This window comes from Canis lupus, chromosome 28 (genome assembly GCF_011100685.1).
Source record: "Canis lupus familiaris isolate Mischka breed German Shepherd chromosome 28, alternate assembly UU_Cfam_GSD_1.0, whole genome shotgun sequence".
NCBI classification, from domain to species: domain Eukaryota; kingdom Metazoa; phylum Chordata; class Mammalia; order Carnivora; family Canidae; genus Canis; species Canis lupus.
The window spans coordinates 1,651,863-1,665,465 of NC_049249.1; the positions used below are offsets into that span (position 1 = coordinate 1,651,863).

The 13,603-nt window shown below is 49.5% G+C and overlaps 1 protein-coding gene across 1 annotated transcript in view; it reads left to right on the forward strand.

Annotated features, from left to right (window-relative positions):
* The window catches only part of CHAT (choline O-acetyltransferase), a 52,771-nt gene that overhangs the window by 29,516 nt on the left and 9,652 nt on the right, over positions 1 to 13,603 (forward strand). Inside the window, 6 exon segments of the mRNA XM_038579224.1 lie at positions 2,031 to 2,200; positions 4,761 to 4,861; positions 5,756 to 5,884; positions 8,325 to 8,447; positions 11,382 to 11,523; positions 11,670 to 11,732. Of these exon segments, the coding sequence (XP_038435152.1) occupies positions 2,031 to 2,200; positions 4,761 to 4,861; positions 5,756 to 5,884; positions 8,325 to 8,447; positions 11,382 to 11,523; positions 11,670 to 11,732 (728 nt within the window).

Here is a 13,603-nt window from a genome sequence, read left to right on the forward strand (position 1 = left end):
GGCCTCTCACTGCCTGAGGAAGGTAGTGTTGTGCCTGGCTCTAGCCCACAGGCAAGACCAACACTGATGCTGGGGGTGTGGAAGCCACACCTGCTCCCACATGTTCCCTGGACTTCAGGAAAGCAGATTTCAGATGGCTGTGAGAGATTATGGGCTTTTTTTTTTTTTTTTTTTCCCTTTGGCTTGAGGCTCTGGAAGAAGAGAAGCCTCCAGAGCCAGGGACTCTGACAGAGGCAGTTCTGACTCAGCAGGAAGTGGGATCCCAGTCAGGAGGGGAAGGGCAGGAGCAGGGCGGTGGGGGTTGGGGGGTGCCTGGGCTTGGGCTGACTACAGTAAATAGAAGGGTCAGCACTCAGGACCAGGGCCTGCCCAAGTGCCTGCCTTGATGGGACAAGAGGGAGCAGGGAGGGTCCTGACTGTCATCTTGGGGGACTCCTCAGCCTGAAGAATGTTTCTCTCTGACAAATGGCCTCCTGGACAGGGACCTTGAATTTCAATACCTACAGGGACCAAGGGGGTTGAATGAATGAGAGAAGACTATGGTAAACCAAGGATGCAGCTTCTCAGCTCCAGCTAAGTCTTGCGGTAGGAGAACGTGCACCCAACATCACCAGATGGGTCAGTTAGGATTACATTTGGCCACATATGACAGAGGACACAAAATAATAGTGGCTTAAGGAAAACAGAGGTTTTTCTCTCTCTCTCTCATGTGTACCAGAAGTAAGTCACCCAGAGCTGATACATGGTGGCTAGGGTTCTTCTATCTCCCTGCAAGGGTGTGGCCCACATCCATATGATCCAAAATGGAGGCTAGAGGTCCAGCCATCACACCTGTGTCCCAGCAATGAATAGAGGAAAGTGGGAAGGGCAAAGAAGACATGCTAGTTATTTTTAAGTAAGTCTCTTGGAAGCTGTCATATAGTGTTTCTAAATTTTGTTAGCAGAATTTCTATGTGTGGCTTCCCCCTAAGGGAAGCTGGGCAATGCAGCTTTAGTTCTGGTTCCCCTGTGCCAAGCTAAAACTGAGCACTCCATGACTCAAGGGAGAATGGGTATTGCCATATGCAGCTAGCAGTCTCTTCCCCACAGTGCACCCTTGCTTCCAAATACTTTGCACCCCATCTTCCATGCATAGGATGCTCTGAGACTTGGCAGGGACTTGGTAACCCTGCACCTCATCCTGTAACAGCATCCAGCCCTAAAGTCTGGTAGAGGAGGTGATGGAGGTGGAGGAGGCTGCCCATCTGGCTGGCCCAGCTCTCTTCAGGGAGGAACCCTGTACCCAATTGTCCCCCATGGAGAAATCAAGCAGCCTTGGTGGCACATCTCTGGCACAACTCAGTGGCTCCTAGCCTATTTGTCCTGAGGAGTTCCACATGCCTGAAATGACCCAAATGGGCTCACGTGGATATGGCTTTGGGGCAGCCTGGCCCTTCCATCTGCACTCTGCATTGAAATAGTTGCTGAGGTGGCAGGAGGCTGGGAGAGCAAGACTTTGACTCCTTTACTTCAGCTTTTCATATGAAGAGGACTGATTTTTAAATTTCAGCACCTAATATTTAAAAATTTTAGTTCAGGACCCAGATGCAGCTCTCAACTGGTGCAGTGGTAGGGGTGGGGAGGTATCAGGGAGCAGTACTGTTGGATGGAGGAATTGGAGCTCCTCCCCTGGCAAAGGCTGGCCTGAGGGTCTAATGTCCATGCAGAAGGCCCCCCATGAGTCCCTTCATCCTGGAAGGCAGGTCCAGCGACCATCCATCTGGGGAAGATCTGGCCACAGCTAAAGAGTGAGTGGGATTCTTGCAGAGACCATGACAGTAAGCTGGCTGCTGGGATTAACACAGAAGTTCAGGACAGTCTGTCTGATTTCATGGCCCACCCACTGGATTTGGGAGAGAAGTCAGGTCAGGACTGACTCAAGGGCTGGGTGTCCATGTGTGTGCCTGCCTGTGCTGTGTGAGGTTCTGTGGAGGGGACCTCAGACCTGGTTTGGAGGGTAGGTGCTAAGGCCTTGTTTGCCTGGCCTGCAGACTCCACCAACCGGGACGCCCTGGATATGATTGAACGCTGCATCTGCCTCGTGTGCCTGGACGCCCCAGGAGGTGTGGATCTCAACGACACCAACAGGGCGCTCCAGCTCCTTCATGGTGGAGGCTGCAGCAAGAATGGGGCAAACCGCTGGTATGACAAATCCCTACAGGTAAGCTTCCCCAGTGGCTTGGCCAGGGGCCTGAGTCAGCAGATGCTCACTCCCTGGCCTATGCTGCATCTGGGGCCAAGGGAGCTGAAGGCACTGGAAATGTGCCACTGGTATCAGCCTCTGGACTGGCCGGAACTCTTCTCAGGAGCAAGTGACCAAACCCAACTCAAACTCCCAACCTTCCTGTAGCCTGGGCCAGGAGTGTGGACCTCTGGGTCAGAGCTGGGGCTCATTCCCCATCTCCCAGCACACACTGTAAGGTGGGGGTATCCTGGGGGCCCGCTCAACACTTCCTCAACACATTCAGCAAGAATCATGTCTGATGCCCAGAGAGGCCAGCTTTTCTGAATCTCCATCGCTCCTACCTGCTGGCCATTTCAACACACTACATTCCATCCCTGAGAAGTAGGACAGTCCAGCATCTCCATACAAGGAAAGTCATAAAATGAAATAAAGCAATTCATATATTTTTCATTCTCATGACATCAATTCAGAAACATGACACTCAGTTTGACCTGGAGAAAAATACTCCAGCAGGTGCAGGTGAGGTCGAGGTTGGGTCCATTCTTTTCTGTTCCTCCAACCTTTTTTCTCCCCTGTGTCAATCCTGAATTGAACCTTGTTTATTTTTAAAGCCACCCCACTTTCACAATGACCACATTAAATAGCCAACGATCGCTATGCTTTGGGCTAGTATCTCTCCCACCAATAAGCAACATTTCATTTTTCTCTTTCTCTGGCCCCTATATGCTTTTTATTGGTTTGCATATTGATTCTACTATTTCTGATGAGTTCTCTTGCTGCTGTGCTGGCTATTTTAGCCTCCACAGTGGTGCTAATGGCTTGTTATCTTTCATGGAGCAGCTATGGGAATGAAATGATATAATGGAAGTACAGAACCAGAAACATAGCAAGCCAGGGTAGTGGTTTTCTTTTCCTCCCTTTTGTTGCAGTGGCAAGAACAGAAAAGCACTAATGCATGAGTGGGCACAGTCTTCCCCTCCTGCCTCACATGGGTGACTGTGCCCACCCCTGGACTCTTTTCAGAGGCAGGACAGATGATCAGATGAGCTGGGAAAGCCAAACAGGCTCCATGGACCTGAACTGAAAAGATCAGGAGCTAGTCTCAGGATGGAGAAGCAGAGGACATTGGGGAAAAAGAGAAAAGAACCTGCAAGGATCAGCCTTGAGAAAGACCATGTGGGGAGGTCGTTTAAAGAGTAGGAGTAGGGATCCCTGGGTGGCGCAGCGGTTTAGCGCCTGCCTTTGGCCCGGGGCGCGATCCTGGAGACCCGGGATCGAATCCCACGTCGGGCTCCCTGTGCATGGAGCCTGCTTCTCCCTCTGCCTATGTCTCTGCCTCTCTCTCTCTCTCTCTGTGTGACTATCATAAACAAAAAAAAAAAAAAAAAACAAACAAACAAAAAAAAAAGAGTAGGAGTAAAGATTCGGGCACACTATATACACTGGCACGTGAGGGACCGGAGAAGACATCAGGGGAGTCAGCTCACATGTGTTTGACTGTGCCAGTGCCCTAGAAGAGCATCAGTAAGAATGCCAATAGCTTGTTTGTTTGCTGGTTTGTTTGCGGATGGTGGACTAGACTCTCTTGCATGTGACGCTGTGCTGAGCTGAACTATGGGCAGCCTCACCTTATCCAGGTCATACATTAACAATCAAATCTCACATTCTCATTATTTTTTCCCAGCATTTCTGTATGTGCTGAGTATGTCCCTTTTTGAAGTTAGCTAAGTACAAAGGCTGTGGACCTTTCCTATACCTTCTCTCCAATCCTCCTATCAATCCTGTGAACTGGGTTTTATTGGATCCATTTTCAGTGGGATCACACTGAAGCCAGAGAGCTGAGATGTCTTGCTGAAGATTTCCCAGCTGCCGGGGTGTGTGGCAGACCTGGAGTCCAGGTCCCTGAAGGGAAGCCCAGGCAGCAGTTAGTGGAGCATCCTCAGAACACCTTTCCTTCACTCCCTTCAAATGACAGTTCATTTCTCCCTAGGAATCTGCACACCATCCAACTTGGATCATTACCTCTCTTTCACTCATTCAACCAAGTTACTGAGCACCTACTACCAGGTAGACCCTGGTCTAGATCCTGGGAATAAAATCAATGGTGGCTAAATGCACAGGTTCCATTTAGACACATGATCACACAAGGCTGTGTAGGATTGTGGCCCTGTTACACACCATGAGGGGGAAACAGTACTTAAGCCAAAGGAACTTGCCCATGAGCTAAGGAAAGTGTGCACAGCTTCAGTGTGAGCTCTTAGGAGTCACTGGGCTCCTTTAGTCACAGAACTTTGGCCTCCGGCCTCACTGCCCAGATCATGTCTGGGAAGGCGGTGACATCATAGAGCTATCTTGAGGCCATATTCTCAGGTCATGGCAATTTCATATAGCATTCTTTTCCAGAGATAACATGCTTTGGTATCCTTGGAGGAGAGATCCCCCTTAGAGGCCTGGAAGACCTGGCCTGGAACCAAGGGGCTAGTCTGAAATGCAGACTCTACCTGAGATCCACTCACCTTTTTCTTCCTTGTTGCAGTTTGTGGTGGGACGAGATGGCACTTGTGGCGTAGTGTGTGAACACTCCCCATTTGACGGCATCGTCCTGGTTCAGTGCACAGAGCATCTGCTGAAGCACATGTGAGTCTGGGGGCAGGGCCCCTCAGCAGCAGCCATGGGAGGCAAAACCAGACTGCCAAGGGGCCTCCAAGCTGACCAAGAAAAATGTGGGTGGCCACCGGGGGGCTGCATTAGTCTGGAAAGTGTCTTAGCAAAAGATGGATTTGAAAACCAATTTGACATCATATACTTTTATCTGCCACAGACAGAAGGGGCAGACAGGACCACAGTGAAGGCAGTGAGGTGAAGCATGGCCAAGAATTCTCAGCCAAAAAGGAACGTCTGCTTTGGCCCAGGGAAGCCCAGATCCATACCTAGCACTTGTTCTGAGTCAGAGCTGGGCCGATTGTTGATCCAGCACAAAGGAGGGGAGGTCTCTGAGCTGCACCTCCTCCATCTCCTTGGGCTGGACCTTCCTCCCTAGCTTCCAAGCTGGCTGGACTGAGTGCTTCTTATCCCTTAAACACACTGGGTTCCTTCCAACAATTTGTGTTTTGCTCATTCCCTCCTGTCCAGAATCTTCTCCCTGAATCTAAGTTCTAAATCTCTTCCATGCTTTAGGAACTCTTTAGAATCCCTAAAAGCCCATACCAGCCCTCATAGACAAAACAACACAGTTTGCTTCTTCAATTTTTCTCCAACTGTTTCCTAAGTGTCAGTTGTAGAATGTGGTGGAGCAGGAAACGTGAAAGTAAACACCAGGCTCTGGAGTCAGGTGGAACTGGCCGGAATCCTGGCTGTGCCATGTGCTTATTTGGGTGGCATCTCCGACCAAGCGTCAGTCTATTTATCTGTGCAGTCGATCCAGGGGGCAGCTCACTGAAGCTCCACCAGCTAGGAGGACTGCAGAGGGCAGGAACTGCTGCCTGCAGCCCCCAGCTCCGGCTTCAGGTGGTCGCCTCTTTGTGCCAGCAGGGTGAAGAGTGGCAAGAAGCTGGTCCGAGCCGACTCTGTCAGTGAGCTCCCGGCCCCTAGGAGGCTGCGTTGGAAATGCTCCCCAGAAATTCAAGGCCTCTTAGCCTCCTCGGCGGAAAAACTTCAACGGTAGAAAGTGCAAGTCTCTTTGAGGGTGATGCTCTGGGGTCACCCCATGTCCACCCCCACCCCAGGCCCCTCCAGTGGGGATGATGAGGCACCCTGGAAGCTTCCCAAGACCCCAGCTCTTCTGCCTCCCCTCGCCTGCCCCCTCATGGAAATGTTAGTCAAACTAAAGGGGAGTTTAACTCTTGGGGAAATAACATTGCAGAGGTCTCCATCATTTCCATAAAATGCAAACATGGAGCTATTTTTTCATGGGTTTCACCTGCCTGAGCAGAGTCAAGGTGAGGAAATCATTCCCTTGCTTTCGGGGGGAGTAATAAACAACTGGTTTGAATAGGTCATTTGAATCCAAGCTATTTCAATTTGCTTGAACTTATACCGCAACTAGACAAGGGGGCCTTTCTCCCCAAGGGCTGAGAGGCAGTTCAGACCCCCGCGCAGGAGAAGGGGACCTGCAGGAGCACAGTGGCAGCTGCAGGCTGGCAACTAGATTAGATCTGGCCCTTGGTTGTTCATTCCCTCATTCAGTCAGCGAACAGCATTCATTCATTCATTCATTCACTCATCAAACATGTGAGTGTGCCAGGACTATAATAGAAAGGCTGAGGACACAGAAACGAATATGCCACGGAGCCTGCCCTCCACACTGCAGTCCCCCAAACTAAAACATGTGTGACACAGTAAGCGCCCAAACCAGAGAGAAAGGCATACAGGCCCGAGCCCACAGAGGACACAGGAGTGGAATTCCACCAGGACACTGTGGGAAGGCTTGGCAGTAATGGGCTTTGAGGGATGATAGTTCACGGTGCGGGCAGCTGGAGAAGAGGCAGAAAGGCAGCTTGTTCAAGCTTGTCCAGGTTCATAGAGGATCCAGGCTGTTTTTGAAACCAGCATGTGAGAGAATGGCCGGAACAGAGGCACTAAAGGGAAGTTGAGGCCACGTTGTGAAGAGCTGTGCTGGTCTTGTGTTATGGGGAGGAGCCCCTGCGGGAGCTTCAGGGAGCCAGTGAGGAGACTGTGGGAAGAGCACGGGTGAGCGGGAGCGATCATGGTCAGGCTCGGAGGGCAGGGAGGACAAGTCTGCTGCAAGCTGCTGTGGGGGCTGGCTGGCTGTGGCAGGAAAGTCGGAGAGACCTTGGCTGTTCATCTACAAATCGTGCTAATATCCAACCTTACAGGGCTATTCTTGGGATGAGCAGCCCTCTAGGAGAGTGGGTTGGTGGGCGGGCCAGCCCGGGATGGAGAAAGGTGCCCACTCTACTTTCAGAGATCTGAGTGGGGCCCCTAAGGTTCTCTTTCCAGAGCTGGAGAGCCAAGAGAAGCCTGAAAGTGGGAAAGCAGGAGGAGCTGCCTGAAGGGGCTGAGTGCACAGTCTGAGCAAGAGGTTTCCAGGTGTCTGTGTGACCATGAGCTCAGCCTGTCCAGGGACAGTCAGCTAGAAGGCTGGGGACTGAGGGATGAGTCTCCCTAGGTCCCCTGAACCTGGCACGGCCCCCTGAGAGCTCAGCTCCCATGAGGCAGGGGGAATAATTCAAGGAGAGCATCTGAGTCCTGAGGAAGTATGTGAGTGGAGGGTTGGGGTTGCCTACCCAGGGCTCTGCATTCACATACAGCCAGTGGACAGATAGTGTGGACCCTGCCAAATGTTGCCCCAGTGGACAGTCAGCCCAGAGCCCAGCCTCATCATGGGGGAGAGACCGGTCAATATTGGTAGGGGGAGATCAGTGCTCAGGGGTTTCAGTGGAGACTCAGGGAATCGACCTATTATTCTGACAGTGACTCATGGGCAGTAAAGACCTGGGAAGCTCAACAGTAGTTTCCAGGTAAAATGGGTTCACAGTTACCAGCAAAGCCCAAATGAGCAGCCCTTGCAGTGGTGACCTTGACCACCAGGGAGGCTCCAGGCATTTCTTCTCATAGAACAACAGGGAGGACTCTTCTGAAGAGATAAGGCTTATCTGAGAAATGGGCTTTTCCTTGGGCAAAAGTGGTGTGTCAAGTCTGCAGAATGGCCAGGATGCCAAAAGAATCAGGATGTGAGACAAACACCTTCCTAAACAGATGCATTGCCTCTTTCAGGCCCACTTCTGTGAGCAATGGGCTTCTAGGATTTTGTTTGTGGGCAGTGTTCTCCCTGCCCATGCAAATGTTTCCCAGTGCCCCCAGGCCCCTCCCTGCCCCCAGCCACCCCCACCCCCTACCCCCAGAAGCAGGGCCACTGCCCTGCCCAACGAAGCCTCCTCTTCAGCTCAGAGGAACCCTGATCTGGCATGCCATCTGCCACTTCCGTATGTCAAGGCCTGTCTCTGACACCTGCTATGTTCCTGGTGGGCAAGGACCGTGTCCTCGAGAGTCATAGATCAAGCTTGAGCAACTTGGTTAGACTTTGCAGTGTGTGCATTCTATTTTGCATGTAGTAGCATCTCTTCTGTTTCTTCCACAGAATAGTAAAGAATCTCGACTTCACTGTTTACAAGTTTGACATCTTCGGGAAAACATTCATTAAGAAGCAGAAATGCAGTCCTGATGCCTTCATCCAGGTGGCCCTCCAGCTGGCCTTCTACAGGTGAGCAAAGCCTGCCAGCAGAATGACTCTGCTCAGGTGGGCTGCCTGACAAACTGCTCTAGACTCTAGAGACTAGAAGCATCCTGGAGGGAGGAACGACTTTCTGTGAGCTTAGAAGATGGGACAACCAGGGCAGGCTGCATGGAAAGAGGTGCCACCTGAACTGGGATTCAAAGTGTGAATTCAATCCCAGAAAAGAGAAGGAAGGACTCACAGTCAGGAAATTGCCCAAGCAAAGGCCCATGTGCACAGAGCTCAAAAAGCCGGAAAACTGAGCTAACAAGGTGGGCAATGGAGACTGCTCCTGCTCCTGTCCTCACCCAGCCCACGTTGGCCCCTGTAGCTGTGCCCTGTTTCTTGATAAGGACATGGAACCACCATCCCCCTGTGGGTCAAGTCAGAGAATGTGAACTCATCCTTGATTCATCCCTGTCTCTCCTCTCTCACCCATGCCACCCCCATGTTCTTCCTCCAGATGTCTCTCAGACCCACCCTCTATCTTCCAGCTCCATGGCTACTGGCCCTCTTCCTAATCAACTCATGCTTGCTTAGCTGCAGCATGTTCCCCCAGGGAGCTCTGCTTCCCATGCTCAGCTTCATGAATCATAGCCTTTGAAATATGCAAATCAGATTCTATCACTTACCACTTTGAACCTTCCCAGTGGCTTCCCACCCTGTGCAGAACAAAGTCCAGGTTTAGAAAGGCTCCCTGTGAACTAGTCTCTGCTGGGCCCTGCTCCCAAGCTCTCTCCTGCCTCCAGCCCTTTACTCTGGCTATGCCTCGGTGCACCCACCCACCTGCTGCCACCACCACTCTTCACATGCCAGCTCCTCCCATCCCTCAGGTCTTTGCCCAGAGGGTGTCAGCCCTCAGAGGCCTTCCATGACCCATTTACCTAAAGCAGCCACCTCAGACCCCCTCACCACCCAGCTTTCTGGCCTATCACATTGTTCTCTCTTTTTCTTTCATGGCAGTTGTTGTTCATGTGAGCTACCTTGTTCATTGATTTGTCAATTTTGTTTTCTAGACCATTTCTCCCAAACCTGACCCTCTGGGTATCTCACACACCAGGCATAGAGTAGGTATCAGGGACTGAGTCACAGACCTGAGAAGACACTACAGGAGTATTATCTGGGGGTGACACAGTCCGGTCTGTGCTTTAGAAAAATCTCTCTAGTGGTAGCTCTGTGTTGGGGGAGAGAAAAAAGTAGAGATTGAAGACAAGGCAGGAAGGCCAAATGGTCTTTTATAGGAGACTTAAACTAAAATGCACAGTAGATCATCCTCAAGACAAGGCTGATCCTGTTGGTTCCACTGTTCCCAAAGCAACAGCTCATACACTGGCACAGGACCCCACCAGGACCTGTTTTTATTTTGCATATATGGGGGCAGAGGGAGCATAGAGTGACCTTGCAATAAGGCCAGGGCAAGGAGGTCTCACTAGTGAGCAGATAGCACCCATGTGGGCACAGCCACTCTGAGCACTGGGACTCCTTGGAGAAGATTGATGTCACTCCACCTGATCTGTTCTTGTGGTGGAGACACAGTGATCCCACTGACATTGAGCTGTGGCAGCACCTGGTGTCTAGAACCATGGTCTCCATTCTCATACTGGCATGTGGCTGAGATGGGCCATGACGTCCAGGTCCTGCTGGAACCTGTTCCTTCAGAGAGCATTTCAGTTCCAGAGATAGGAGGGGCTAGTGGACCTGACTCAGAGCACCGCCTCCTCCACCCTCAAGTGATCTCTGTGGCACTCAACTTGGCCAACAGTGGACATGGCCAGAGGCTCCTGGGCTCAGCCAACAGCCAAAATAGGATCTGCTTTCATTAGAGAACATTCTTCAGAGTCCAAGCCATAACAACAACAAAAAAAATTTTTTTTAATCTGCCCCTAGATTCAGCAGAAACCTGAAAGCTGCCTAAATTGAGGTTGATCAGTGACTGGCCAATGATTTCCTCTACTTTTGTGCTCAGCATGGCATTTGCCTCCAGGGGCCATAGAGATACAAGAAGTGAGCTCCTTGCCAGAGTCCTTCCTGGAGGAGGAAGGAGACAGAGGTGTACAGAAAGTTATTCACGTTCTCACCAAGATACAATGTCAAGCACTGTGCTGAACCACACTTGGCCCTCCTCCTCCTAGAGCTGACCCAACATGGGAGATACATGCCCCAATGAGGCCAGCATGCAGGACCATGACTTGTGTGTGATGTTACGCTGTCACTACCCCTCTGTGATTCTGTGTCTTTCTCCTGCCCACCACTAACACCAAAGACTTTACTGACTGATAAGAAAGATGTGTGCCAGGCAGGTGTGCAAGCCTTGGAGTGCTCACTTGGTTCACATGCCTAAGCAACGGACTCTCCCTAGCTGGTGTGGGGAGCCTGTCACAGACAACGCGGAGGAGAGGCACAGCCATGGCACCCATGGGTCTGTTGGAAGCTCAGCTGCCCCGGGTCAGGCTGGTCTATGCAGCATTCTCCACTCATGATCACTAAAGCCCCCTCCCTGCCTCAATCCACAGGTCATGCTTGAATTATTCTAAATAAAACAAGATTCCCTCAAGGGTATGAATGATTAATTACACAAGTATTCCATTCTGTGCTTTCAATCAAACACTCATCAGGTCTCAAAGAAAATTCTAGGTTTCCCACCAGACTGGGATTTTTTGAAAAGTTGCCAGTCACTTATTTATTTTATATCCACACAGTGTCAGGAGTATATGAAAGCATACATAGCTCTTCATATTACTGACTCCCTGACACTCATCTTTAGGAAATCTCCTCTAGAATTCTATTAACATTAAAATGAAATACTATGCCAAGTAGAGTCAGAACTGTAAAAATAAAGCCTGCAGAGGCTATTTTTCTTTCAGCGTTTATGGTTTCCTGAGACTGCAACACCATTTGCCATTCATCTTTCATCTTATGCAGGCTCCACAGGAGACTCGTGCCCACCTATGAGAGTGCATCCATCCGCCGATTCCAGGAGGGCCGTGTGGACAACATTCGATCCGCGACTCCAGAGGCACTGAGTTTTGTGAAAGCCATTACTGACCACAAAGCTGCTGTGCCCGTGAGTCCTGCTCCGCCTGAGGAGTCTCTAGGAGGCCAGCAAGGCAGCTGTGGGCTGCCTGTCAGCTGGACTCCGTGACAGCCAGTTCCTGTAGCTTGTTTGTCACTGAGTAGCTCCTTAAAGCCTTATTTCTGGTCTGTTGACAGGATTCAGAGAAGCTGCAGCTCCTAAAGGATGCCATCCGAGCCCAGACTGAGTACACAGTCATGGTGAGTGATGCAGTGCCTCTTCTTGGGGGAGCTCATGACTGTAGGCTGAGCCCAAAGCTGGATCTGCAGGCATAGGGCCATGGCACAGGACCCGGGTGGGAGCTGGGCCACCAACTAAACAGCAACTTAGCCAAAGCCATGTGTCTCAGAGTCTTTTTCTTATTTTTAGAAACTGGGTAACACAGCACTCATTTTTACATGGATTTTATAAGAATACAATGAATGGGGGCAGCCCCGGTGGTGCAGCGGTTTAGCGCCGCCTGCGGCCGAGGGTGTGATCCTGGAGACCCGGGATCGAGTCGCACGTCAGGCTCTCTGTATGGTGCCTGCTTCTCCCTCTGCCTGTCTCTGCCTCTCTCTCTCTCTCTCTGTCTCTATGAATAAATAAATAAAATCTTTTAAAAAAAAGAATACAATGAATGGTCTTTGAAAAGACAATAATGATAATAATAGCACCATATATGTATAGCACCTTACAGTTTATACAACAGGAGAAGTCAAATGTGAGGGATGGTGGCCAAGCCTGGCAAACTGTAGTGGTTTGTACACCTTTCATCTTTGCAGGTGAGGCAGTATTTATTGCCACCTAGGGCTTGTTTCGCTTTCTTATTTTTTTAATTTATATTGCTTATGAATAAAAATTCTTTGCTCAAGATTAATAGTGAAATCAAAATTTTATTTATTTTTACTTTTGTTTCTTTTTAGAGAGAGAGAGAGCAGAGGAGGAGGGGTAGAAGAAGAGGGAAAGAGAGGGAATCTTATGCAGGCTCCATGCCCAGCATAGAGCCCGGCACAGGGCTCAGTCTCACAACCCTGAGATCATGACCTAAGCTGAAATCAACAGTTAGAAGCCTAACCCACTGAGCCACTGAGGCAACCCAAAATCAAAATTTTAAAGGAAATGTTTTGTTTAGGGAAATAGTTTGTTTTCTAGCATGGCAGAGCCATAATTTCCATATAAACAACAGAGAATAAGCTACTACTTGGACTGGTGATCAGTATATTAATTGAAAATCATTCTGATATAGCCATTGAAGGATCACATAACCTATGAAAAGGGGTTGACTGGGATGCCTGGGTGGCTCAGCAGAATGATCCTGGGGTCCTGGGATTGAGTCCCGAATCGGGCTCTGTATGGGGAGCCTGCTTCTCCTTCTGCCTATGTCTCTGCCTCTCTCTGTGTCTCATGAATAAATAAATAAAATCTTTTAAAAAACAAAGAAAGAAAGAAAAGAAAAGAAAAGAAAAGAAGAAAAGAAAAGAAAAGAAAGAAAAGAAAAGAAAGAAAAGAAAAAAAGAAAAGAAAAGAAAAGAAAAGAAAAGAAAAGAAAAGAAAAGAAAAGAAAAGGGGTTGACTGATTTTCACTCTATATACTTGAAAATAAGTACAATGCATTATCTGGGTTGTAGAACTAGCCAATGTAGACTTCTTTCCAATTCAGTTACCAGGTTCCTAATTCATCTGAAGAGTTAAGTGTTCATTCTGTTTGGGGAAAAAATCAAGCTCACTCTCATGTATTTTTGGCTTTCCTGCTTTATGCCAGACAAACACTGGGTTGTAGGAATTAAAGGTGAAGTCCATAAATCCTGTCCTTAGGGAATAACTGGGAGGAAAAGCCCTTAAATGATAAATTTCATCCCATGTGAAAAGAATTCTCAGGAAGTAGAAGAGAGCATAGAGGGGCAAGCTAGTTCCTCTGCTTGGGAAATCTAGGAAGACTTCCCAGAAGAAGTGGTACTTGATATGAGACTTGAAGGTTGAAGAGGTGCTTGTCAGGATGGACATAGAAGAGAAGAATGGCCCCAGAAGGGAACATTATGTGCAAAGGCAAAGAATCTTGAAAGCATAAGACACATTGGAGGAAAAGCAA